The 26,494-nt window shown below is 55.6% G+C and overlaps 1 protein-coding gene across 2 annotated transcripts in view; it reads left to right on the forward strand.

Annotated features, from left to right (window-relative positions):
• The window catches only part of PLXNA4 (plexin A4), a 414,442-nt gene extending 388,414 nt beyond the window's left edge, over positions 1 to 26,028 (forward strand). For both annotated transcript variants that reach the window (XM_045855525.1, XM_045855526.1), the window contains exons 26-32: positions 4,093 to 4,196; positions 4,804 to 4,903; positions 6,067 to 6,257; positions 7,144 to 7,313; positions 9,941 to 10,153; positions 16,864 to 17,014; positions 18,886 to 26,028. In XM_045855525.1, coding sequence (XP_045711481.1) covers positions 4,093 to 4,196; positions 4,804 to 4,903; positions 6,067 to 6,257; positions 7,144 to 7,313; positions 9,941 to 10,153; positions 16,864 to 17,014; positions 18,886 to 18,981 — 1,025 coding nt within the window. In that variant the 3' untranslated portion in view covers positions 18,982 to 26,028. The remainder of the gene's footprint in view (positions 1 to 4,092; positions 4,197 to 4,803; positions 4,904 to 6,066; positions 6,258 to 7,143; positions 7,314 to 9,940; positions 10,154 to 16,863; positions 17,015 to 18,885) is intronic.
• The last annotated feature ends 466 nt before the right edge of the window (positions 26,029 to 26,494 follow it).

Consider the following 26,494-nt stretch of genomic DNA (forward strand, 5'->3'; position numbering starts at 1 on the left):
TCCTGCTGGGTAAGGATGAGATTCCATGAAACCAGCCATGCAGCCCAGGGGATGGACTGCTACTGGGGCAGGGAGGATCCAGGTGCTTTGGCCTTGGACCTTGGCCTCTCCTGGTCCCACCTTGACTCGTGGAGCTTCAGTGCTGAATGCTCCAGAAAGCCCAGCCCACTCTGCCACTTTGGTTCTCCTGAGACATTGGATAATGGGTCTGGGGAAATAGAGGCCGTGGCTGGCCAGGGGTGGAAGGAAGGTGGATAAACATGGAAGTGAACTGTGTTCTGACCAGCAGGTAAAACTAAGGACCCTGGGCAGAGAAGAGTATGTTTTAGGCCGAAATTTCCATGTCAGTCCACTTCAGTTAGTGCTGGAGAACCGCCGGCCCTCCTGTGGCCTACCACTCCCACCCGCATTCCGCTCAGTCGGCCAGCTAGCTACCCGTGGCCTTGCTTCTTTCCTGCAGGCCCCTCGGGTGCAGCTGCCAACCCCGGGCTCCCATCCCTCTGCGCCCTCACTCACCGGGACCCGTGTGGGGCTGGCGCTGAGGATTTCACTTTTTTACTTCTCGGCTATTTCAGTCTAAAGGGTCACAAAAATAGCAAGCTCAAGAGAGCCGAAAGCAAGGCCACCTCTTCCCCTGCCTGAGTGCAGCTCACCATGCTCACGTTGGTATTCGGGAGAGCATCCCTCACTTTGGGATGATGCCCAAAGACAGAAGTTTCTGCCTCCCTGCCACCCGCTGCTACCCCATCAGAGCCAGGGCTGGAGGGGCTGCAGGACTGGGACACTGGGACGCCAGGACACATCTCCTCACGGCCCCCGCACCTGTGGCCAAGCGCTGGCCTCGGTGAAGAGCACGCTTCCTGCCTGCCCTCAGCCACCCTGCTGCCCACTGCCTGTCATCACTGCCCGCAAACCTCAGCCAGAGGGGACAGCCCGTGTCCACCCCACCAGCCCACCAGCACAGCTTGTGTGTGTGGAAGGGAACAAGCTATGGCCCGGGCTACACTGCCAGTGGCGTCCGTGGGTTCCTGGAGCTCTGAGCATGGAGCTGAGTGGACACAGCCCCCCACCAGCATCACGGCGTATCTGTGGCTCCGGGTTCCAGTGCAGCCTTCGCTCCCTCCCCCCACACTCCGGACGCCAGGCTGGCGCACAGATGGGGCGGGCCTGGCCTTGCTGCAGTCCCTCGAGCCGCATCCACATCTTCTGTTCCTGCTGAGGACACCCAGAGCCCGGGGCCTCCAGTCATCTGTCTTGGTGTCCCGATGACCTCGTCCAGGGCCCCACGCAGAGGAGAAGCCCAGTTAGTGCCCTCGGGAGAGAACTCAGCTGCTTAGCAGAATGAGCTGTGGCTGGGGACAGCGACCTCGAGGTCTGTCTTCCCAACCTGTTTCTTTAATTTCCCAGGCGTAAAATTGGAAGGAGGAGTAACAATAATTTAAGGGATCTTTTATTTCTGGCCATGGGCATGCCGGGTTGTGTTTCCGAGGAGCCCAGATCATCCTGTGTCCCGAGTAGCTGACAGAGTAGCTCACCATCCGCCTCTGACCGAGCCCCCTGTCTGTCTGCCGGGGAGCAGCGACTCACAGGCCAGACTTCCTGTTCTCCGACTTGGAGGAGGGGTCGCATCACATACCCGCTTACTCACTCTTCCCCGTCATTCATTCATTCACCCACTTATTCGTTGTTCCTTTAATAAAGGCTCATCCAGTACTGCCTCTGCCCCAGGCACTGGGCTAGCCCCGCTGGCAGGCACCTAGCTGTATTCCAAGGACAGGCCATCACTCCTTCGCTGCCTGGGGGCACACACGGCCATACTCTGCCCTACGTTCTTCAGCTGGGGGTTCAGAGCCAGGGCTGCTGGGCCCAGCCTCTCGGGCTGCGCGCTGCACAACTCAGGGCCATGCATGGCAGGGAAGTCCGGCGCCGGGCTCCAGAGTCCACTGTCATTGTTCAGTGGGTCAGGCCACGTGGCTTGTTCAGACCCCACCGAGGTACACGACTCTGTCAGCAAGGGTGCCGGTGCCGCTGCCAAACCAGGACACCGGTCCTCCGCTGGCACATTCTTCATCCAGGCCAGGCACAGCCATAGCCGCTTCGGTGGAGGAGACTTCCTTCTCCCGTGGGTCTGGCCAGTGGAACCCAGTGTCCAGAGCTCAGCCCCTGCTTCCCCTCTAGGCCCTGTGTGGGGAATGCAGAACACTGCCTTCTGTGTCCCCTGTCCGTCTCCCCACCCCCATGCAACCTCTGACTGAATGGCCCAGGCACTGTCCACCGGGCAACCATGGAGGACGCAAGAGGCTTTGTCACTGGCTGGGATAAAGCATAGCACCACCGTGGTCCTCAGGCCAGGCTGGACTTCCCCAGCATCTGAATGAACCACCTGTCAGCTTCCCGACTAGCCGGGAGACATTCCTCTTCCTTTGTCCCAGCCACTCAAAAAGACGTGCATCCATACATCCATACATCCATACATAGCTACATAAGATTTTAAAACTGATAACAAACCAAACAACACAATAATAAACAAAACACTAGTGACCAGGTGCTTTCGTTTTGCTACCACCCTGCCCGTCCTGGGGCCCTGGCCGCACGGATGAGTGCCAGCATGCCACCAGCAGCAGCAGCAAGGGATGGGCAGCCCCCAGAGGCTTATCAGGGCTCCTCCGCTCCTGTGAACAGCGTGGCATCCTTGTGAAAACATAATGAAAACGTGTCTGAGACAGTTGGACGGTACACCAGGCTCAGCCCAGGACCTGGAGGCAGGGGCTTGGGTGTTAGGCGCATCTCCGCTACATCTAAGGGCAGGTGGCCCCCTCCCTGGGCCTGCTTTTCCATCGGAAGCACTGGCCATGCCAAGTGCACAAGGCAGGAAGGAGTTGGCGTGCTCTGGTCACGGGCCCACCGCGCAGCCTTGACCAGAGGTAAATGCAGAGAAGGAATCCGCAAGGCCTCCCTGTGGGCCATAGGAGAAACCCATGGCGGGGTCAGGCAAGGACTGCGGGTAACTCATTCCAGCCCCGACTGCACTCTGCAAACCCCAGCGCCCTGCACGTTTCACGAGCGTCGGCATCTGTGAGGCATGGGGGGCAGCCGCGGCTGCCTGGAAACCAGATTCCTGGCTTCCTGGCTGGAACATGTGTTGCGTTTGATTTTAAAAGGCTGTTTTCCTTTCTGGCGTGAGCAACTGTGCTTGGGGGTGGGGGTGTGCATGTGCACACGCACAAGAGCTGGTGTGTCTGGCACACACCGGGTCTCGGTGCATGTACTTTTCAAAACTGGAACGTGCACTTCTCCAGCTCCACGTGATTTCGTGCCGCATGTGCCGATGGGGTTTGGTTGATGAGAAGCAGTCTCCGGTTTCCCCATGTGGGATCCATCAGCCAGCCTGTGTGTTGTAGGTGTCTGGGCCTGTGAGGAGAGTGTGGGGGTGTGAGTATCTACCTACGGCATCAGCTAATTAGGTGTGGGCTAGATCCCGAGGTGCTGTTATCCACGTCAGCTTTGTGGGGTGGGGCTGATCCCAGCTTGAGAATAGGTTCTGCTGATCTCTCCACGCACTTTGACCCAGTCTCCCTGCCAAGGGTGACCCATCCACCTCGTTCCCTTTCAAGAGCCAGGGAACACCCCTTAAATGAGAACGGGGTGCACAGGGGCTGGACCTGCAGTCTCAGTCTCATTAGCTCCAAGACCATGCCATCGAAGGAACGAGTGTGCAGCATGATGGTGCTGCCTCGCATTTGCTTAGCGCTTCCTCATGAGCTTCCACCTGCCTCGTTCATCCAGCCAGCAGTTACTCAGTACCTACTTCCTGCAGAGGTGGCCTCTCCTAGAGAGCAGGTGGGCAGGGCTGGTCAGGTGATGATGTTCCTGTTCCTTCGCACGGTTTGTTGGGAGGAAAACCAGAACTGGAGCTCAGGGCCTCTCTCCAGCGACAGCTCCTGCACCCCCTCCTCAGGGAGCACCTGCCAGCCCCAGTCTGTCTGTGGACGCTCCTGGAGATGGGCTGTGTGGGTGCCTGCACAGGAGACCTCAGGACCCCCACCGGAGGGGCCTGAGGGCCTCTCTGAGCTGCCGCTGCTCTTCCCACAGAGTGGCGACAAGGCAGCGGGGCGAGGATGATCCTGCAGGATGAAGACATCACCACCAAGATCGAGAATGACTGGAAGCGACTGAACACCCTGGCGCATTACCAGGTGAGACGATTGGAAGGGAGGAGGGGCGGGCTCGCAGGGCAGCCAGGGCCCCGGCAGTCTCGGTCCCGGAATAATAACAGGGTCTCTCCGGCCCTGACTAGACACCAAGCCCTAAACTCCACTTCCTCACCAGCACCTCATGTTCCCTTAGTGACCCAGAGAAAACCAACGCCCTGTAGCCTCCTTTTAGATAGGATGCTGACCGACATGCTTCCTGCAGGACACGGGCAGAGTCTGCCAGAGAAACAGGCTCCCGGTTCCCCGTGTGCAATCCGTCAGCAAGCCTGAGTGTTGTAGGTGGCTGGGCCCTTTCCGGGATGGTCCCTGGAGTTTAAGGCTGGGTGCTCTCAGGGAAGCATCAGGAGAGAGGGTGCTAGGGAGAAGCCCTTGCCAGAGTCTCTCCAAGCCTGAGTCACAGCACAGAAAACTGCGCAGTGTCCGGGTCTGTCTTGTGTCACTCGGAGGAGAGCTGACAGCCTCCCAAGTCTCCTAGTTCTCTGGCGAGGCGCTGACCGCCCCTGGGGACCAAGTTAACCCTGGTTTGGCCACACTTGCTGGGGTGGCAGAGCTTCTGTGCCCAGTCCCTAGTGACCTTTCCCCCCCATAGGTGCCAGATGGCTCTGTGGTGGCTCTAGTGTCCAAGCAGGTGACGGCCTATAACGCAGTGAACAACTCCACCGTCTCCAGGACCTCGGCCAGTAAATACGGTGAGTTCACGGAGCCGTCCTGGGGAGGAGAGGGTGCCCCGAGCAGCTGCTGTCAGTGCAGTGGACCCCCAGGGGCAGGGAGTTGGGGGGTGGGGCGGGCGAGCTGAGCACAGGAGAGGAGAGCCGGGCCAGGGAGGAGGCCCCTGGTTCTGGGCAGGAACTCTGACGAAGGAGCAGAACCTACACCCCCACCCCCAGAACAGGCAGCGACTCTAGCCTGCGTGAGCATGTTACAGACAAGAAGATGCTTTCACTTACTGATACTCATTATCGTGTGTCAGGTTCCTAACAACCCAGCACATTAAATAATTATTTCCCCCTATTATGCAGATTAGCAAATTATAACTCAGATGCACAGAGGCTACCCAACGTGTAAAGGTCACACTGCTATGAAGCATTTAAGGGAAGGTACAGGCCCCAGGCCCCTGGCTCTGTGGGGTTGGGGGAGGGCACTGGATGTGGGCCGGAAGCCCAGGTGCCACCCTGCTCCGCCGTCTGTGTGCCGTGGGGCCAGCTGCCTGGCCGCTGTGAGACCCGCTTTTCTCACCAGAACAGGGCTTGAAAAAAAACTACCCAAGTCACAGGCTCATTCTGGAAAATCAGGAGAAGAAAACCCAGAGCAGTGCCCACACACAGTAGGACCATCATCTCTTTTCCCGCTCACCACTCATTTCACCAGACTTCACATTTCAGCAACCCCGGGGGGAGGAACTGGCCCAGGCCAGAGCGGAGGGTGAAGGTGAGCAGCTGACAAGACAATTACTCGGCTGGTCCGCAGTCATTAAGGGAGACAGGTTACCTGCTCTTACGTTTGTACTTAATTGGCTACACAGAACACATCCCGAGACATGACTCGAGAACTCTTACAAGGAAAAGTGTAGAAGAGGACAAGCTTATATTTTTACAAATTGAATAATTAAGGGCTGGCGAGAAGCAAGTGGAGGAGGAGGGGACGTGGTGTGGGTGGAGTGGCCAGAGTTTCCCGGAGGTGGCAGGAAAGTCACGTCAGCTCCCCACCCGACATGGAGTGACCCAAGCCAAGATGAGGGCGGCAGAAAGTGGCAGGAAGGACCCCACAGAAGTTGGCCTCGGTTGCAGTGGGGGGTGCGTTGTGAGTAAGGAGGGCTGAGAGGCCTCACACGCATGGCCCGTTGCGTTGGCAGAAAACATGATCCGGTACACGGGCAGTCCCGACAGCCTCCGCTCACGCACGCCCATGATCACCCCCGACCTGGAGAGCGGAGTCAAGATGTGGCACCTGGTGAAGAACCACGAGCACGGGGACCAGAAGGAGGGTGACCGGGGGAGCAAGATGGTATCTGAAATCTATCTGACACGGCTACTGGCCACTAAGGTATGGACTTCAGACAGGGGGCGGGGCCCACGTGAGTATGGGCAGAGGGACCTCCCCACCCCCCAGAGATGCCCCAGCCGCCAAGACCCAGCATGAGTGCTGGTGCCCCTCCATTATCCACGCATGGTGGGCCCTGCCCAGCAGCCCAGTGCTCCTTCCCAGCACAGAACCTCAGAATCCTTCTCAACCCCGCACTCCAGGCAAACCCCAGCCCCATGGCAGTGCAGCTGTGCAGTCCGAGGTTTTCTTTCCTTCTCTGCGCCCTGTTCTCAAACACAGAGACACTAGCCACATCTATTCATGTTCTTCTGCCATCCTTCTGAGAGAACGACTCCTGTCCCTGGGTGTCATACATACGCTCTCCAGTGATGCGGATGGGGCCCCCACAGCGGCACCGTTTCTCGTCCCCATTCCGAGGACATTCTGAGCCTGCCGTTGGGCCTGCGCTCCTGAGGCTGGCCCGGGCTCTGCTCTCTGCACAGCCAAGTGGGTAACTGTTCCTTAGCCAGAGCGAGCCATGCCCAAACAAAACCAGCAGATTGTGTTTGTCTGCTCTGACCGAGAGAGTTGCTCATTAGCATTTCGGAAAAGTGCTGAAATGACACCGCCCGCCAAAGGGCGTTAAGCCCATCCGTGTCATTGGCAGAGGAAGGCTTGGTGAGGTCCGGTCATCGGCGGTGTGTCTAGTTCCCACGTGCAGAGGAAATGTAAAGCTGTCAGAGACAGATGAAGGGGGTGGGGGGATGGGATTCACGCACTACCCGATTGCACCCAAGCTGGCCCGGCTCCATGCTGCCCTCCCATCCCGTCTGCGTGGCAGGCTGTAAAGCCATCATCCCGAGCGCTCCCTGCGGGAGCTGCGTGTGAACTTGTGCTGCCTCCGCAGGGCACGCTGCAGAAGTTCGTGGACGACCTCTTTGAGACCATCTTCAGCACGGCGCACCGCGGCTCTGCCCTGCCCTTGGCCATCAAGTACATGTTTGACTTTCTGGACGAGCAGGCAGATAAGCATGGCATTCACGACCCGCATGTCCGCCACACCTGGAAAAGCAACTGGTGAGTGAAAGAAGAGCAGGGGGCAAGACAGGGAGGTCGGCCAAGTTCATGGTCTGGCGTGGCACTGGGGCCCAGCCAGGGACACCTACAACCAGCCTGGAGCTTCACAAGACACCCACCTGCCTGCCGCCAGCTAAGGCTGTGCTTAGCAACCTTAGGCAGAGCTATTCCCAGGGGCAGATCCCCACCTACCGAATTTGCTCCTCTCTGCCGGTGAGTTTTCCTACTTACCGACCTCTGTGAATGTCAGCGGTCTGCAGACATCTCTTGGTCTGGCTGGGGACAGCTGGTGTTTTCAAAACATCCCTACATGCCCTTGTAGCACGTTACAGGTAGGTCACCCGCACTAGTGTCCGAATTGTGTGTTTCAGCGCATGCCTCCTGCTGGGGTGGGGCACCACAGGACGTCACTGTGTCCTTGGGGTGGGGGGCACAGCCCCGCTCCGAGCCAGTTCTTCTGAGTACTCGGGACCTCAGTTCCTAGAGAACGTCAGTCCCGGTGAAGGAAAGCCAGGCAGTGGAGGGCAGTTCCAGGCTCAGGGTCTTTCACCAAAGGACACCCCCCAGCCCTCATTGTTGCTGCCCTAGCAAGAAGCAGTGAGCCCAGGAGTGATGAGATCTGCATATTGACTCTGATTGGAAAGAGATTGTCTCTTTATTCCCAGCCAAAGTTGTAACTCACCCACTCCCGCCACCTTCCTCCACCATTCTCCTACCTTCTCGCTTTTAAACAAACCTCCTGCTCATTTAGCCCGAGTGGCTGCAATCAACCAGAGATTAGTGCCACCGCTAATGTTAATCATATGCTAATATTTCATTAGGCAGGAGACTCCGTGTGGTGCCCTGGCTTCCTGGCTTCATTTGCCTGTCAGCACAACTGGCTGAAGGAGAGTGAGTGTTGGGGGGAGACCACCATGCAGCCAAGATGGACTCTCAGGGTCCCTCCTCCCGGTGGGACTTCTGGGATCAGGGAGACGTGGACTGGAGGCTCTTCTGGCTGGGCAGCTGGGAGCCTTTCCTCCAGGGCTCTGAGCCCGGCTGCCACAGTCTCCCCAGGCAGCTGCTGGGACCCCAACTTTCTCCCCGGGGTCACGACTGCCCTTTGATGTCCTATCTGAATTTCCTGGGTTGAAACAGGTGCCATTTAACAGTGTCGGAACTCAGTGCTGTCTGCCCACACCCTGAGATACACACTCTGTGGGAGTTTAAATACTTGTTGATGGATTGACCATTTCAAGGGTAAGGTCTGACATATTTATAGCATTTGCTGCACGCAGGTACTGACTGTTGGGAGATATCACACCCATAGAATGTCATGCCCTCTGTATTGAAATGATGTAATTCAAAGAGTTTAAGTTCTGAGAGGCAAGCCAAACCCACAGGAACATTATAACTACGACCAACAGAGAGAACGGCAACCAAACCAACAATAAAACATCAGGGAAGAGGCAGGAGGAGAGGAGGTAGGGGCAGAGGGAAGGAAATAAAGATCCCTTGCTGGGTGCCCCCGGCTTCCTTGCCTGCGTCTCGGTGGCCGGGTGGAGGCCACAGAATCGGAGAGCCAGCGGAGGACAGCCCAAAGGGCAGGCGGGCAGGTTTCTCCCAATGCCCGGGGACCCCTTCTAGCAACAGAGAGGACTGGCAGTTACCAGACCACCGTGCACAGTGCCGCTGCTCTTCGTCTGTTTAGCTGAGTCCCCTGCCAGCAGCACCTTCCTCCCCCGCCACCTTCTTCCAAGCCTCATCCAGCTAAGGCGCAGCCGTGCACCGTTAAAGCCCAAACTGTCAAGTGCCATTCCCTCTGGGGAGACTCTCCGGACACTTCCCTCTGGGTGGACTTGATGACACCTCCCTGTGTCCCACGATGGACCCACACGCCCTTCGATTCTAGCATGGACGGCTCTTAGCGTGCGTACTTGATTACGTGCCTGACTTCCCTGGAGAGCTAGAGGATCTGTCTTATTCACACTGTATCCCCCGTTGCCGGCACAGTTCCTGGTAGACAGTAGGTGCCAACTGTAAGAAAGAGGGAGAAGGAGAGGGCACGGTAGGGCAGACGTGGGACCGAGAAGCTGGGTTTTCTAAGCCGGCCAGGTGGGCGATGCCGAGTCAGCTCCTCTCAAACCGCTCCCCTCTCGTGCCTTCACTCTGTGGGAAGACGCTGACGTGCCGAGGCGGGGAAGAGGGGTGTGACGTCTCCCGAGTCCTACAGTGGGAGGCAGAGAATGCGACACAAAGCCTAGATTCCAGGCCATTCATTAAAGGTTTGCCAAGTGGAGATGCCTTGCATCTGGCATAGGAGTCGGACAGAGGAACAGAGAGTCAGAAATTCCAGTTCACAGCACTCATAGCTCCTCCGACCCCAGAGCCTGTGCTCCGAGGCGAGACTGACTCCCACAGTCCCAGCTGGCGCCACGCCCCCTCCAGTACCTGTGCGCATTGATCTCTGGACTGGCTATTCGGCCTTGGTGATCCTCAGTTTCCTGGAAGGTTAATTAGCCGCATAGACACGGCCTTTAAGAACTATTGGTGCCCAGCCTCTTCTCTTTCTCCAGAGAGCTCTCCAGGCCAGCGTACAGCCCCGCCACACCATCTCTCCTGACCGTCTGCCTCTTCCCTCCACACAGTCTGCCACTGCGGTTCTGGGTCAACATGATCAAGAACCCCCAGTTTGTGTTTGACATCCACAAGAACAGCATCACGGACGCCTGCCTCTCCGTGGTGGCCCAGACCTTCATGGACTCCTGCTCCACGTCGGAGCACCGGCTGGGCAAGGACTCGCCCTCCAACAAGCTGCTCTACGCCAAGGACATCCCCAGCTACAAGAACTGGGTGGAGAGGTAAGTGCTGGGCCCGGGCTCCTCCTCCACAGTGGGCGGGGCTTACAGATGGGGCATTCACCAAGCCTTATCGGCAATTGCAGCATCCACACCCTAGGCAGCCGGTTTGGTCAGTTGAACAAGAAGCGAGAAACTTGGCTAGAGGTGGCCACCAGGCCCTGCTTCCCTGCATGCAAGGCCCAGATCTTAGTGACCAAAACACTTTCTAGGCTCAGGAAGGAAATGCAGTCCCCAGCTCTAATCCCTACCAAAAATAAATAGTAAAAAAGACTTCAAGGGACTGAATAACATCTTGTCACTGAAAAAGGCTGGAGGCCTCTCCCCATCTGCCCCTGTCCATCTGGCAGTTCTCCCAGGGTTCTGTGGGGATGTCATTGTCACTCTGAACAGTTTCTCACTGCCCCAGTCCCTGGACTCTCACACTGTGAGCTCTTGATGCCCTTGGCCTTGCAGTCCCTGATCTAATCACAGTCCCATGCAGTGCACCTGAGACTAGAGGCCACCTGTAGGCTGTGGAGCTGGGTCATCTTGGCACGAAGCTAACTCCCGGTAAAGAACATTGTTGGTTTGTCTGTACCACATCAGCTCCCTATGCCAAGCACTCGAGCTAAGCAAACAGATGATGCTTTATTAATTTATTCATGGTGGTAGCCCTGGTATAGGAGAGGTCAGGACTTATAACCTCATTTTCCGCCCGTGAAGGTGAGGAAATACACATACAGAATGGCCAAGATGACTTCAGTGGCCAAGATCCAAGTGATCCCCCCACTCAGCTGACTCCCAAACCTCTTTTCTACTACTTACAATACTTTAAGACAGCGTGCCTCTGCCACCCTGTAGGGTGTCTCTGTGTGAATTAAGGAAGGTGCCCTTCCTGCCGGAGGACGTGGCCCCACGCCAGGGTGCATGGTTTGTTGAATTCTTTTGCACGGCGAACAGCCCGCCGCACAACTCTACATGACAGTCCTGACGTTAGAGTCCCTTTCTCTTTTTTCCAAGTAGCTCAAAGATAGAAAACCTGGGTGGAAGCTCGGGTTCGGTGCCTTTTTGAAGAGTTAAAGAGACCAGAAATTGTTCCTGACTTGGCGACCAAAGAAAGAGAAAATGAACTGTATCATTTCGCTGCTGGCAGAGAGACATCTTTATACCTGTACCTTGCCTTCCCTGTACAGAGGAGATGACTGAGAGGGCTGGGGTCCCGGTCACCTCAGTCACACAGTCCTGCTACAGGGGTTGACTTCCCTTTCTTCCCTCTCCCCTCTGTTCTTTGACATCCTCCCTGCCCGTTCCTGCTCGTGCATGGGGTGGGCATGCAGCCGGGGCTGTGAGAGAGCTAACTCTTTTGTCATTGTACCTGATTGTGTCTGAATCCCCGAGAAAGGCTCTGACCTTCCTCTGTGTAGACCGTGGCTCATTCTTCTGCCAGTGGAAGGGCCAGGAGGAGGCCCTCCTGTGTGGTCAGCTGGCTCTTCAGCAAAAAGAGAGAGAGAGAGAGAGAGAGAGAGAGAGAGAGGCAGCATCGGGGTTCTTGGTTATCCAGGCACCGATGCAAGGTCTCCATGGTAGGACCTCAGGCAGGGAGGCAGGGAGGCAGGGAGCCAGGGTGCGAAGGGCCGGAGCATTTAGGAAGGACCTGCAGAGAGGACACTGCCCGGAACACAGCCACTTAGCTGGAGATCAGGATAATGCATGCATCAGGCTAATGGGCTCCCTCTCACTTGGTGCTAAATGATATTTGTGCCACGCAGCTGCTACAGGTCATGAGTAACCTCGGTCCATTTGGTTATTTTCAGGCGTGGCTTGATGGTTTCCACTTCTTATCCTGCCAGTTCCTTAGCAACCAATAGCACTCTCAGGAAAGTCATTTTCCTCTTGCATGAGGTCCCAAACCCCTTCGCCTATCATTCTGGGATGAGGGGACATAGGTGGAAGGGTGGGGAAACCATTGTGATGGGTCTGGGGAGCAGGCCCAGAGTGCTTCTCACTTGGTGATGATGGATACGTTTTCTTCTCACTGCCCAGGAGACTGGCCCCGGAGCTTGTCTGGATCGCTGAAAGGGGAAGGGAACTCTCTCAGGACCCACAGCAAGCCTGGTCTCCCACCACCCCCAGTTCAGAAGTACAATGGTAGCACCCCTTCCTTTTGTGGCCAGGGCTCGAGCACCTCCGAATTCACTACCTGGGTGCCGTGAGCATGCAACCAGCCTGCACAGGACTCAGGCTTAGTAACTCACTGCACCCTACACACTTTGGAGAGGCCCTCTGTCCCATCACAGCTGAGAGACAGGGTTTACCCCAACTAGCCCTGTCTGTCACAGGGGTAGAAAGCATATGGATTTAGGAGGCCTCATAACTCTGTTGGCTGAGCAGCCTAGTTACTGATTTGTATCTCCTAGAAGTTTACCTACCCAGCCTCTGTCACCTTCTTCCACCCCTTTTCTGCCTCCAAATGCCTTGCAGTGCGAATGGTTGGTGGCCCCTCTGCAGACTCCCCATCTCAGCTGCCTCCATTCAAGGATCAGCACTTTTGCCCGCGGCCGCACCTAGAGAGAGGAGAAGAGCCCTTGGTTCCCCAGCAGCGGGCCATGGCTCCACTGCTCTCACAGGGCAGCGCTCAGCCATGTCGTCCCCGCAAACTGGTGTGCCGCGATCAGTTATAATTTCTATTTCATTACCAATAGCAGTAAAGTGTTCGTGTTCGGTAGTAATTTCCTCTTGTTTTAAATTGGAAGAGCCTCAGGGTTGTCCCCGTGGCCACATTAGCCTCACTCGGTTGCAGCCACAGGCTTTCCATGGAGAACGCGTGCAGCAGAGTCACAGTTGGCCCACCCGGGATCGGGCGAGGGGCGTGTTGCACATATGAATGCCATCAATCACATGTGTCGCCGCATGAGAAAGGTTAAGAATTTTAAATATTTAAATATGCCTCCTAAGGAAACCATCTATTCCAAACATAAAGCTGTGACAGTTCACCCTGGGAGCAATACTGGAGGTGAAGTGTAGACGTTTCATCAACTTGTTCATTAATCCCTGGGCCAAACACGCACCGTATCCGTCATGGGCGCACCGGGGGCTCGGGACGGATGAGACGTGATCCTTCCCTGTGGCTCTCCTGGTGCAGGACACACAGACAGGCACTGGGCGACCCCACGGGCCATCACGGTGGGGCGCTCAGGGACCGAGGTCCGGGAATGACTCACGAAGCGAGAGACATGTGGGCAGGGCCCTGAAAGGCAAGTGTCTGGGGACCTCAGAGCCCCAGGCACCAATGTTTACCACGTCTGCTCTTTGTCTTGAGGTGTCTGAAGGGATGAGAATACTTTGCTCTTCTCTAAGAGTTCAGTGCTTGGAGACCACCTTCTTGATCCCAAAAGTAGGGATGAGACACTGATTGCCACACACAGGGCCCATCCCATAGCAACCCACAGGCGTGAAACACTGCAGACTGGTCAGCAGTGGAGAATCCAGCTCGCTGGGGCCCTTCCCTCCAGAGCGGCTCCCCCAGGACTGATGTCGGACCACAGGGTGCAGGCACCCACCCTGTCTGAGCAAATGCAGCAAAGACAGATGGGTAAGGCCAATGATGGGGCCTGGACCTCCTCAGCAGGCTCAGCTTTGGCCAGCCTGCCAGGCCCTGGCCAGCTCAAGGGACGTCCTGGGGACTTTCAGGAAACCCATCTCTTCTGAAGCAGGATTCACCTGCAGGCAGAAATGTTATAGGAGCAAGTTCAAGTACAAGGGCTCAGGCTGACCTTTCCCTTCCTCACTGCACACCCAGCTGATAATAACAGTTGTTTGAAGTTCATTAATAGGGAATAATTGCATTCTTTGCAATCAATAAGACTCCTCGGTGGTGGAGCCCAGCACAGCAAAAGCTGAGGAGGAAGCAACTGGCACTCAGTGGAGCCAAGCTAGGGCAGAGTCATTATCAGGTTCAAGGGGTGGAGGGAAGTAGGGAGAGGTCAAAGAAGGGGTGGAGAAACCCTGCAGGCAGGATGGGCCCACCTAGCACCACAGGGCTGGGATGAGAACAGGACAGAAGGTCTTCAAGTGCCACAGTCATCCAGCGTATTGTGCTCAGTCAGCGATGTAGAACTTGTGGAAATGAAGACATGCTGTTGATCCACTCATGGGCTAGTCTGTGGCTGCAGACAAGCACTGGTCCAATCCAGCGCCTCCCACATAAGCAACAGAGGAGGCACGGGGGCTGCTCAGCGTGGCCCCGACCTCACAGTTAGGGAGACTATGCAAAGCGAAGCCAGGAAGGGTTGTCACACATGGAGATCCAAACCCCCATCCTCTCCCTACTCTACCGAACCCTGCCCCGCCCCCAGCCCTCCCTTTCTCACACAGGCATGCTTTCTAAATATTCTGTTTGGAGAAATGGACTGGGCTTTCAGTGAGCCATGGCAAAGGGACAGAGTGTGGGCATCTGTTGTCTCCATGGAGACGTGGTCCATAACCTGGGCTCTCACATACCCCAGGGACCAGAAAGGCAGAAGAGGGAGGGAGTCCTAGTGTTGGCCAAAAGCCTGACAGAACTATCCATTTACCTGTGAAAGGTTCACGGGCAGGTAGCGGACAGGGCAGGAATCTTGCTTCTGGTGACAGTCACGTCCTATCAGGGGGGACCTGGGTTTTCATCCTGGTCAGTGGCTCTGACTGCCCAGGGTGACAGAGTGTAACTGCCAGTGGGGGGGGCATCTCTGTGCCCGGCTGTGTTCCCAAAGCCACGTCTGGCTGCCGGCCGTGGGACAGAAGTGGGAGCCCTTCACTCATGTTCTTGACCAACACGACCTGAGAACGTAACCCTTTACCTGACCAACATATTCTGCTCAGTGGGCATGGAATCGTGAGGGGACGATGACACAAATCTCGGGAGTGACCAGGTTCAGAGTGACTGCAGAAACCCCCAGGTCTCCACTATGAAACGGAACATTGGCGTTTATTGTATTCCAGAAATAGTGGCCATGAATCGGGTCTCTGGCTGGAAGTTTATACCTGGTGTCTCATTCCGTTTCCTGAAGCACTGGGGACGTTTGGGGGTGGGTGGCCCGGGGGAGCAGGTTCTTCTGGGATGGAGCCAAGGAACCAGAAGGAAAGGGGGCAAGGAACAGAGGCCCCAGGACTTGTGAAGATGAGGCGAGACCAGGGGACAGAGGACCCCACACTGAAAGAAGGTTGTGCAGGTTGGAAGTCCCGCTGAGACTGTGCAGGACCGCCCCTCCCGAGTCCCCGGGCTCCTCTGAGAGAAGCCATTTCATCAGGCTCTTGTCCTTGTGCCTATCTCGACAGCTTGTCAGGGGCCGAGACCTCCCGCCAAAACACAATCAGCTTGACAACGCAGTTGGCGAGCATGTCTGTGCGGCGGGCTCCTGAGGGACCCGAGTGTCTCTCCAGCCGGCCCCTCCTTGCCGGAGGGCGAGGATTTCATCTCCCTCCCGCTGCCTTCCTCATTTTCCAACCAAAGCGACAGGACTGCAGTCACAGCAGGGCGGCGGCTCCAAGCAGGGCGGCCACCCTGCCCCCACCGGCCCCCTGAACGCTCTGGCGGCCACCTGAACTGTCATTCCATTGCAGCCCCTTGAGCATGATGGCTGGAGTAGCACCCGAGTGCCACCAGTGCTGGCCTGTCACCCAGCTCCTGGGCACCAGTGGGGAGCTGTAGAGGTGGGGGGACCAGCACTGATGGACTCATGGTCAGGGCAGGAGGGACATGGGGCTGGAGTCCGGGGTGAGACTGTAGCGGAGCCTCTGAAAATGCCCCTACACCTACCTGATCAAGCTTTGCGTTTGGGGAGCTCCCAGGGCCTGTCATTGTCACCTGCACTCACACAGGTGAGAGTGTAAAACTTCATGCCCCAGATGCCTCATTCTAGTCCCCACCTGCAGACGGTCCCTGCACCCTCCTCTAGCTGAGGTTTTGGGCTTGCTTTCCCCAGCGTTGAAGGTCCTGCAGGGCCGCCTGGGTGCGTTTCCCCACTGTCCCAACGCCCCCTGCCTTTGTGGGTGCTTGGTCCCTGTTCTGTGGCTCCCACCCAGAAACGCCGGAAGAGGGTAGGTGTGGCTGTCTTCAAGGCCCCTGGGCCCCTCGGTTCCTCATTAGGAAACTGCATGGCTCCCCTCTGGCAGGAGAGTCGGGGTTTGCTGCATAAAATGTCAAATTGCAGAAATTAAAAATGTAAATGCTGGCATCTAATTAACCAGTTGACAGCACTGCACAGCTGCAAGTGACAGTGACTGATTGCCTTCTGCCTGCCTCTCTCCCCAAGCAGCCCCCGGCTCCTCCTGGTTAACCCCAGGGAGGGGAAGACATCACGACAGAGCCACTGCTTGGAAGAGCCTTTCAAGCCTGTGGAGGGGACCTCTTACGTCCGAGGGAAGGGGTGTTAGAGGGTCACGGGAGACCGACTGGTCCTAGCTGGGAGCAAAACTGCTGCAGGAAATGCCTCCCCTTTGCTCCCGGCCCCACCCCTGGTCACCCTCTGACAGTGTCTGGCGCACTCCCCACACCGCTCCCCTCTGTGCCTCCTGCACCCAGAGCGACAGAGGGCAGGCCCAGCAGTCCAGACGGGAGTGCGGCCACTGTGGTCCCCAAGGGTCACACGCAGGCATCCGCTGGCCTCAGACACAGTGCCCGTGGTGTCCCCCTCTCCTCTCCTCCATGTGCACAGCTGCAGCCGCTTTCTTCCCCACCCCCACCCTGGCAGGTATTATTCAGACATCGGGAAGATGCCGGCCATCAGCGACCAGGACATGAACGCATACCTGGCCGAGCAGTCCCGGATGCACATGAATGAGTTCAACACCATGAGCGCGCTCTCGGAGATCTTCTCCTACGTGGGCAAGTACAGTGAGGAGGTGAGCCCTGCCCTGCCCTGCTGCTGGGGCCAAGCGCACCGCCCTCAGACCCCTCCTACCACTGCTGGGGAAACTGCCTCTGGGGACTGGGGCTGGGCTGCAAAGGCTCGGAGTGGAAACGTTCCATTCCAGACACTCTGCATTCATCTCTGCGCCTCTCAGATACATAGATCCAGTAGCTGTTCCTTTTTCTCTTTTCTCCCCCTGTTTCTTCCTTGCTATTTCCTCTCATTTTTTTTCCATTTCTCTCTTTGATCTAATTTTTTAAAATAAGCAACTCCCCTCCCCCATGGGCAAGCCACATGGGATGGGATGGGACAGGACGGGAGAGAACAGAGTAGACACAGAGCACTTGCTGTGTTCCCTGTTGGAAACCTCACCTGAGCTCACTGCCTTCTTTCTGGTCAGCACAGAGGTGCTTATGGGAGTTTCTTGGTCATGCAGGCACAGACCAAGTAGGTGCAGGTCCAGGCGCCCTGCGTCGGAGCAGCAGCATAACTGCCCTCTCTATGCCCTGGCACTCTACCTCCTGCTGGCAGCCTCGCCACCCAGAGAGGTTGGGGAAGGAGCCCCAGCAGGGTGCAGGGTCTAGTGTCACACATAGTGCTGTGAGCCTCAAGTGGAGGGGAAGCCGGTGATGGGCACCTTAGGGGAGGGACCCAATACCAGCCTGCGGGCTAGTGCTGGCCCAGAACAAAGTCCATACCAGTCTGTGGCCACAGGACAGAAGTAAGGACAATGCAGAGTGTGCCAGTGTGTGAGTACAACTGACTCATCTTGGAAAGAGCAGTCCCTTCGTCTATGACAGCCCTCATCCACCGTTGGTGTTAAAATAGCCTATGTTTGTGAAATGTTGGTGCCAGTAACTGGTGATTCTTGGCCAGCTAAGAAGTTGCCAAGTCTATTCTGTTCTCCCCAGTTAAAAATACATTAACTGGGCCAGGAAATCCAGAGCTCTGGGAGCCTCCCCTCAAGCCCTCAGCCTTTTCCTTCTCTCCTTCCCCCAGCTGCCCCCCTCCCCTTGGGCCCGACCCCAGTAAACTCACCCCTGTTGGTTGTGCACCTCTCCTGGAGCAGGCATCGTGGGAAGGGTGCTCACGTAGGTTACCTGACACTGTCCTCTCCCCTGGAGCAGCCCAGAGCAGGGCTGGCAGTTCCCACGTTGTACAGGTGAGAAAGTAGGCAGCAAAGATGGGGTTCAGGGAGGTTACATGTCCCGTCCCAGATCACCAGCGGGGGACTGGTGGACCCCTTACTCAATCCCGCATCTCCTGAATCTGAGTCCATTCTGAACACATTTTTCTCCCTTTGGCACAAACGCTCTCTGTCATTGTCTTCCACCAACCCTCTGACCTCGGAAAAGGCTCTGGCAGACATTCTCCGTGAGGTGTTGATGACCAATACAGCTTAAGATACGTTAAGCTTCCAGCAGTATTTGTTTTTCCACAGACAAAGTGAAGCCAAATGAGTTAAGGTTGTCCTTTATTGGAGGAGGGGGTAGAGTTTCTTAATCTCCACAGTCACATTCCCCTGAGACGCAGGGGTATTGAACCATCTGAGGTTTAACCTGCAGGTGACTGGAAAATCTTCTGCCCACTATCGGTTGTCTTAGGGGGCAGTGAAATGTACACGTTTACTCAGACAGGCTGATGCGTGTGCTGACATCCTGTGCTCGTGGACAAACGGGTACCCACACACTGTACCCGTGCCCCACACTTTCCATCTCTGTCTACCCAGCAACTTCGTGTGCAAATCTCCACGTGCACAAGTTTTCCCACACCTCCAGATGATGTCCCCCTCCTGTGCACACCCTAAGCATACGGGCATGTACGTACAAACTGGTAACCTCCCTGTCGTTGCCCCTTCAACAGATCCTTGGACCTCTGGACCACGATGACCAGTGTGGGAAGCAGAAACTGGCCTACAAACTAGAACAAGTCATAACCCTCATGAGCTTAGACAGCTGAGAACCGTCCTTCCAGGGCCCCCCTGGAGGGAGGGACACACCAAGCCGTGCCTCAGTCTAGATTATCATCTTTACCAAGTGCAAGTTCCGACTGGCGTCAGCAGCATCCCCAAGCAGCGCTGTCTCTCTCTCTCTCCCTCTCTCTCTCTGCCTCTTTCTGCCTCTCCCTCCTTCCTAGGGCTCTTCTTTTTCAGTTGCTCAGCCAACACAACTGAACCAAGCCACCAGCCCTCAGCTAGTCCAGGATGGCCAGTCCCGCAGCGAGGGACCTGACCAGAAGATTCCGAGGGGGCTCTCTGATCCAGCTGACCCCATGTGTCAGCAACAGGGCCCACGAATGGATGAGGAGACACGGATAGAGGATGTTTCTATGCTGCTACTTCACCCTCCACTTCTTGAGAGCCCCACATTGGTCCGAACCTTGGCCTAGAGAAGAGGCAGTGAGCTCAGTATTACCTTTGGTGGGAAGACATCACCTGGCTCTCCCATCCCACATTTCCATCTCCAAGGGGTCAGTCCCTTTGCAACTGTGAGAAGAAAGGTCGCACCTCTTGCGTATGACCGGAATTGGGGGCAGGGGGTGAGGAGTTGGGAGGTGCTCTGTGAGCTGTCTCTCACTCGGGTTGGCAGCCAGGGGCCCCTTTGTCCCCTTCCAGTCTTCTTGGAGCTCATCCAAGTGCCCACAGGGACCTGCCTGCCAAGCCTTCTCCCCCACCCTTGGAAAGCCAGACAGGAGAAAGAACAGCAGTTACGTTCCACCACGGGGACAAGTCCTAACCTTCTAATCTGGCTCATGGCGGCAGATGTGTGACAGGCAGGGGGAGAAGAAGAGAGCTCATCTACTCTGTGAACAGAATTTGTTGTTTTCCATTCACGCTCCCAAGTGCAAATGAATGATGACCGTAGTTATGGCTGTACCACTGTCAGATCCTCTAGAGATCTTCTAGGTGCTTCTGGATCCTCTAGGTGTCTAGAGAGGGCACCGCCATCCCCTTTGGTCATCGCCCCCTGAAGGTTGACACAAAATGCACGGTGCACCCAGGCATCCAGGAGGTTCTACCTGCAGCTGTCCCTGCGGCTCCACCTCCACCACCCTTCCTGAGCACTCTCCAGCAGGCTGGTGCAGACAGCCTCGCCTCTGTTCCCCCTGCAGAGCCTGGTGCCGTGACGCGGATGGCTTTGCCACTGGCCTGTCCAGACCTCCTGGGGAAGGATTTCATCAACATCTCAGCTGTCTCTTCAGTCACTTTCCTCCCTCATCTCTTAGCAGTCATCATGGAAAGAAATGCACTCAAGCACAGCCTTCTAGAGACAAACCGAAATGCCAACCAGACTCAGCCCTGGCTTGTCACATCTGGGAGGCCCGAAAAGCCAAGTCGAAGGACATGGCCAGAAAGGGGAAGAGGAACATACAGCTGACCTCTGCCCTAGCACCTTCCCTTCCATCTGTCCTTCCATCTATGGATATAACATTCTAGCCAGCCAGGTAGATGTGTGCTCAGACATGGGGCCTGGGTGAGCAGGGGCTGCAGTGAGATGCTCTGAGGACGGTCATGGAAAACTGGAACGGTGAGGGGGCCTTGGAGACCATCTGGTCCAGTCTCCCACCACAAGCAAAGGTCTCTCTGGCAGCCCTGGTGAGGAGTTGTACACCTTGGGAGGCAAGGAAGAGCATCGTCTAAGGTGGCGTTGGGCATGAGTCTTGCCCATACACCCCTAGCATTAGGCATCATTCCCTGCCATCCACTCAGAGGAGCCCCACATGTGAAGGGAAAGGAGCCCCATCGTTTCCAACAGAGTCTGTGGAGCATCTTCTCCTTTAAGAATGCTCACCCCTCTGGATATGCTTGTGTGTGCATGTGTGTGAGCTCATGTGCACGCACTCGTGCACGTGTGTGTGTCTGCCCCGGGAGCTCAAAAAGATTTCCTATCCCATGGAGGGGGATTCTCAGATGTTTCTCTCCCTCCTCTCCCCTTGCTCATCAGCTCATCCTGCAGCTCCAGGACTTTCAACTCTTGCTTTCTACACCGAGTGCTGGCGGGTAGAATGAGACGTCACCTGCCTGTAGGAAATCAGGGTGGTCACAGGCCGAGGGAGGCCTGGACTTGACTGGGGGTCAAACAGTGGTGACCCCAAGCAGGGCATCACATGGCATCAGGGAGGACATATGGTGGACAAAACTCAAGAAACCTTAACCAACAGGACGACGCGGAGGAGAATGGGAAAAGATGCATGTCAAGGGGGAAAAAAATAACCAAAGGTTTTGGCGAGGGAAGTGCCAGGCGAAGAAGCATGGGATTTCTACCCCTGAGCATTTGATTTTCTCCCAGGAAGCCAGGGGCCCTGGCAGGCCAGGCAGGAAGCATGTGGAAGGCGGGCTGAGGAAGCAGCCCAGCCGCGAAAATGTTTTTGCACATGTGAAGGGTTGGGGAGGAGAGAGACACAAACATATTTAACACAGATTTGCTGAATGAAGCTGTGTGTGCGTGTGTGAGTGCACGTATGACTGTGTATGTTTTGACTTTTAAGTTTTGCACAGATAGAGAAAAAATGAACAAGCAGAAAAAAAAAGACTGTTTCATTGGTTCTGCTGAAGCTTTTATTTTTTACTGGATTATTATTATTGCTATTGTTCCTTTGTCGGTACTGAACTTTTTTTTGTTGAAAGAGAAACGGGGAACGCCTCAGAGAAACATGAAGGTCAGGAAGAAGGGGCGAGAAGACGAGACTAATTTCCTCGCTCTCCTCCTTTCTCCTGGGGAGGAGTTTGGGCAGATCTGACTTTAATTGGTGGGATGGGTTGTTGCTCGGGCTCTGTTTGCCCGCAATCTCTGCGGCCTGCTTGGGGACGGAGGGGACGGAGAAGTAGGGCAGAGTCACGCAGAGCCACAGCCCATCTGGCCCATAAAAGTTCTTTCCTTTTGCTGTTTGTTTGTTTTCTGTTTCTTTGGTTTGATGCGCATGTGGTAGGTTTCAAAGTAAAGACAGGGCAGCTTTGTCAAAAAGCTGTCCTTCCCCCAAATCTTCCCCAGACTCCCCTTGGAACCTCTGATCTCTTGGCAGACCGGAGGGCTGCTCAGACGGCTTGGGGGCCAGCATGCACCAGACGCAGTCCAGGCGGTAGCACCAGATGCAATCCAGGGGGTGGGAGGGCCCCTCGAGGCTTTCCTCTCTGTTACAGTTCACTAGCAGGGTTGCAGTTCTGTTTAAGGTGGGATCTTATAAGACTCCCCAAGTCCTGGGCAGGGAGCAGGGGAGAAAAGGCCACCCTCCTCTCACCTCCTCCTGCACCCCACTCCTGCACCCTCCTCCTGTGGAGACCAGCAAGGTCAACATGGTACCTGGAGATGATGCAGTCAAAAGAACTGACGTAGCTTAGGTGGGGGTTTTAAGTTGGAGGGAGATGGGCTGAAGGCTGGTGGGGTGGAGGTGGGGGGAGCTTTGTGAGGTCCTGGACATGAAGGAACAGGGGAAAGAAGCTGAGGAAGGTGGCTGCAGGCTGGTCATTTCTGTGTGTGGGGGCGGTGGTTAACAAGTTCACCCAGGTACGGGCTTCGCCACTCTGTCCTTCCCTGTAGTAAGGAGAACCCCGGCGTGTGTTGGCAACAACAAATAGTGCCATTAAGTGAGGCTGGCTGTCGTGTCACTTACTTCCTCAGGAAAATACTTCTTCTTGCCTCCCTCTTTCAATGTGGTTTTAAATTGAGGGACCACCTGAGTGTCCCACAGGCCAAGGTACGTTCACACCCCCAGAGTGACACGCACAGCTGCAGGCAGCCCCAGAGCCTGCGGGCCAGTGAGCGAGGCCCAACATGTTTGAGAGAGAGGCATTCTGAATCCATCCCGACGTTGGAGGCGCTGTCCGGGACTGCACCCAGGCAGGAGCAGGGGCTCTGACCCCGTCCCCTCAGCCCCAGCTCTCCCCTCCCAGCCTGGGGGTCATGTCCACGTCCTGTCCTATCACCTTCCCATGCCAGGGTCCTTGTGCTCCTGTCCCCCTTGCATGTCTGACTTCGGAGTGTGCCGTCCCTTTGTCCCACCTCCTCCTGCACGTGTAGCCCCTGCCCACTAAAGCGCCAGACTCATGGAGCCCGTCTGTGGGCCGCTCAGCCCTCACAGCCCAGCCCACTGACTGTCTTAGGCCCACCCACTCTCCCAACGCTGCCTCCCTGCCTGGTCTGGCACCCATGTCCAGCAAGGACCCTGTGGGCCCCCGTCTCCCAAATGACCTCCACGCTAGGGCAGAGGCAAGTCCTGCTGATGTAGCCGGAAGCCTAAACAACACTTGCTTTGACCTAAAAGAAAGCCTGTTTCCCATCTGTCTCCTTTTCTCCTTTCTCAGGACTCAGGGGACACTTTCTTTGGCCTCCCAGGATGCAAAGTCAAATACGTAAGCTAATGAGGATTAAAGTGAATTATTATTAATCAAGGACAAACACTCCTGCCTCACTGAGCCAGGGAGGGAAGGAAGACGCAGGGAGGCGCTCTGCAGGCAGCGCCCACTGCCATGCCCCCCGCCCCCCGCGGCCCTTCCAGGAATGGGCTGTACCAATGAGCAGCCGCACTGTGGTCTCTGAAATGCACTTCTGGGAATGAATGACCGCCAGGTACCAGGGCCCCCACGTGGCACCCGAGAAGAACTCCGCTCCCCTCTCCTCCACACACACATCAGGCAGACCCTGGCCCCTTCCTGGCCTCTCCTCTAGTTCCTAGTTCACGGCAAGGACCTCCACCCAGCCCCTCGCTCCCCCTGTCAGCCCCCAGGACAGGCGACTAAGGGCCCCTGATGCCCAGCTCCTCCCTTTTCCTTTAAACTGTGTGGTCTGTTTATTTGGGGGTGGTTGTAGTTTTTACTTTTTATCTATATATTTTAAGAGTTCAAAATCGGGGAGGGAGCCCAGGTATGAATATAAAGTCCAAATCACTAGTTGGGAAGGAAAAAACAGAGTTCCACCTGTGACTTCCAATGGCATGAGGAGAGCTTCAGGGCCGGGGGATATGGCCTCCCCATGTCATTCCAGAAATGGTCAGGACACTTCCTGGCTGTGGACATGCCAGCCAAAGCATCCCCCAGGGCTGCTACTATTCTCACGCCTCCCAGGCCCCTCGGACGGCTGGAGCCCATGCTGCTGCCCCTCCTCTTCCTGCCTTCTGCCTCCTGCTGCGTCACCCCCGAGGTACAGCAAACTTGAGGGCCTTGTTTCACAGGCGGGAGGCCGAGGTACAGCCACGGGGGATACTGAGGAGGCAGCTCCTAAGAGAGGCCCACCGCAAACCTCTTCTCCTCCTGGTGCTCAGAGGTTGGCAAAACCTTTCCCTGGAAATTAAGTGACTGTTCCTTTTTCAGAAAGGAATCTCTGCAGTAAATGTTTCATACATTCAAGAGAGAATTTTTTCCCTAAAAGTCTGCTCCTTAAAAATTATTTTTTATTAGGAGGATTATCCAAGTTTATAAAATATATGGGTTTTTTTGGTTGTAGAAATAATACATACTTATTAGAGGCCCAATTAAATTCCTTGAATAGACTAATGACTACCCCAAAGCAAACTTAAACAAAACAAAACAAAACAAAAGAGTCCCTAGTGGATAAAAAGAGAGCTTTCTGTTTGTACTGGCAGAGAGAGTGAGGTGGGCCCGGGCCAGGTGTCCTGGGCCCAGAGGGCCCCCACATTGCCGCCACTCCACCCCCTTTCAATCTGTCCTGCGTTGGCTCCGGGCTGCCCGTGACATTGCTGAATCCTCCCAATGTCCCATCAGCCTCCCCTACACTGCAGGGAGATGCCATTAGGGGGTGGTCATGGAGGGTCTCGTCTCCCCAACGCAAAGGCACATGCTCTTGGCAAATAGACAGGTCTATGCAGCTCATCTTCCGTGGGTCTCTTTGCCTGGAATTAGAACGTCTTTTGTTAGTGTCTTTGATCTCCCGACTCAAGCACATTTTGTAGAATTCAAAGCAGAGGATTTATTGCAGAGCAATGCCAAGGGCACTAAGACATGGAGACCACGTTGCCAAACAGGACTAAAGCAGGACTAGTGAGCGCAGTGCAGGCGCATGACCAAGCAGGGGAACGTGTCCTTGTGTGTTCTCCTCTCTCCCCTCCCGTTCCTCGTGTTTCTCATCAGCTTGTTGGCTCGTCCCACCGTCTATTCTTTAAAAAAAAAAAAAAAGCTAGTTTACCTCAAAGAATCTTGTTTCCATTTGGAAACCAATGACTTTGTGTTTTAGAGTGGACAACCCTCCCCTTCATCGCTCCTTGAGACCACCTGGGCCTGGTGGCCTTGAGACCCGAGCTTCTGGCTTGGTCACGTGTGGGCTGTCCTGACCCGGAACAAGAACCCAGGCTCGGAGAGGGAAAGGAAGGATCGAACACAGCTGCCCTCCTCCCCACTTTAGCTCGTAGGGACCAGCTTATCCCTTCCAGCGGGGTCTCGCCGAGTAACCATAGTGACCAGCAACTCCAGGGTACCACAGCAGACAGCAGCTCAGTGCGCCAGGATGTGTGTGTGGCGGGGGGCGGGGGGAATTCTGCTTGGTCAGATGACCCAGAGTTGAGTCTCCGATACTAAAGGGAAGAGGAGGAAGAGGAAAGGCTGAACGGGTGGTTTAAGGAACAGGCAGGAGGAGCCTTGGGGTCTTAGAGAGGCCACCGAAGGAGGCAGGCAGGCCACCCCTGCTCCAGCCCCCCTCCCACTTCTGTTTCCATAAAGCTCCCACCTTGAACACTGACCATTAGAACAAAGCAAAGCATACCTTTAGACAACAGTGTTACAACAAGCCCCAAAGATAGGTGGGTGAAATCTATTAGAGGATGAGGGTCTTCTGGTTTTGATTTTTAAAGAAGAATATCCTAGCAAGATTTAAACAAAGATTTAAAAAAAAGTTTTTAAAAAGGAAACCTATGCTATTTCAATTGGAGCCCAGTTGTAACTTGGTAAAGGCAAGCTCCTGTACCTTTGTTATAATTAATTGTATACCTGTGTATGTAAATATAAGGCATTCCTATTTTGCAGTTCAGAACAAAAAAAAACTTATTTGTAATATAGAATAAAGTTTATTAAAAAATAATAAAAATGCAGTTTGGAATTTGGGGTATTTCTTTCTGAGACTGGCTGGAAGGGGGCGGGGAGAAGGCTGTCTCTAAGCAGGCGGTGGTGGCCGCCGAGCTGTAGAGATACGGCACCTTCTCTCTTCAGCTACGTGACGTCTAAACTCAAGACGTCAGGAACGTCTAAACTCAAGCCCCAACAGGGAGGCATCCTCTTACCTAAGGCTCCGTCCTCAGTTACGGAGCAGATGTCTCCAGAAGCGCTGATGCTTCAAGATGGGAGAGAACATGTTACCGGCCAGGGCTGTGGTCAGCAGACATCCTTCTGTGCAGAGCCCGATCAGCCTCTGAACACACAGCCCTCAAGGTGCACATTCACCCTTCAAGTTGGCTCTGGAGAGATGCAGGGGTGCCACCCCTGCTTTAAGGCTTCTTGGCAAGCTACAGGTTTTATCCATCTTCCTCC

Source organism: Phyllostomus hastatus, unplaced genomic scaffold (genome assembly GCF_019186645.2).
Source record: "Phyllostomus hastatus isolate PE091 unplaced genomic scaffold, TTU_PhHast_1.1 phas_scaffold_114, whole genome shotgun sequence".
Classification (NCBI taxonomy): Eukaryota; Metazoa; Chordata; class Mammalia; order Chiroptera; family Phyllostomidae; genus Phyllostomus; species Phyllostomus hastatus.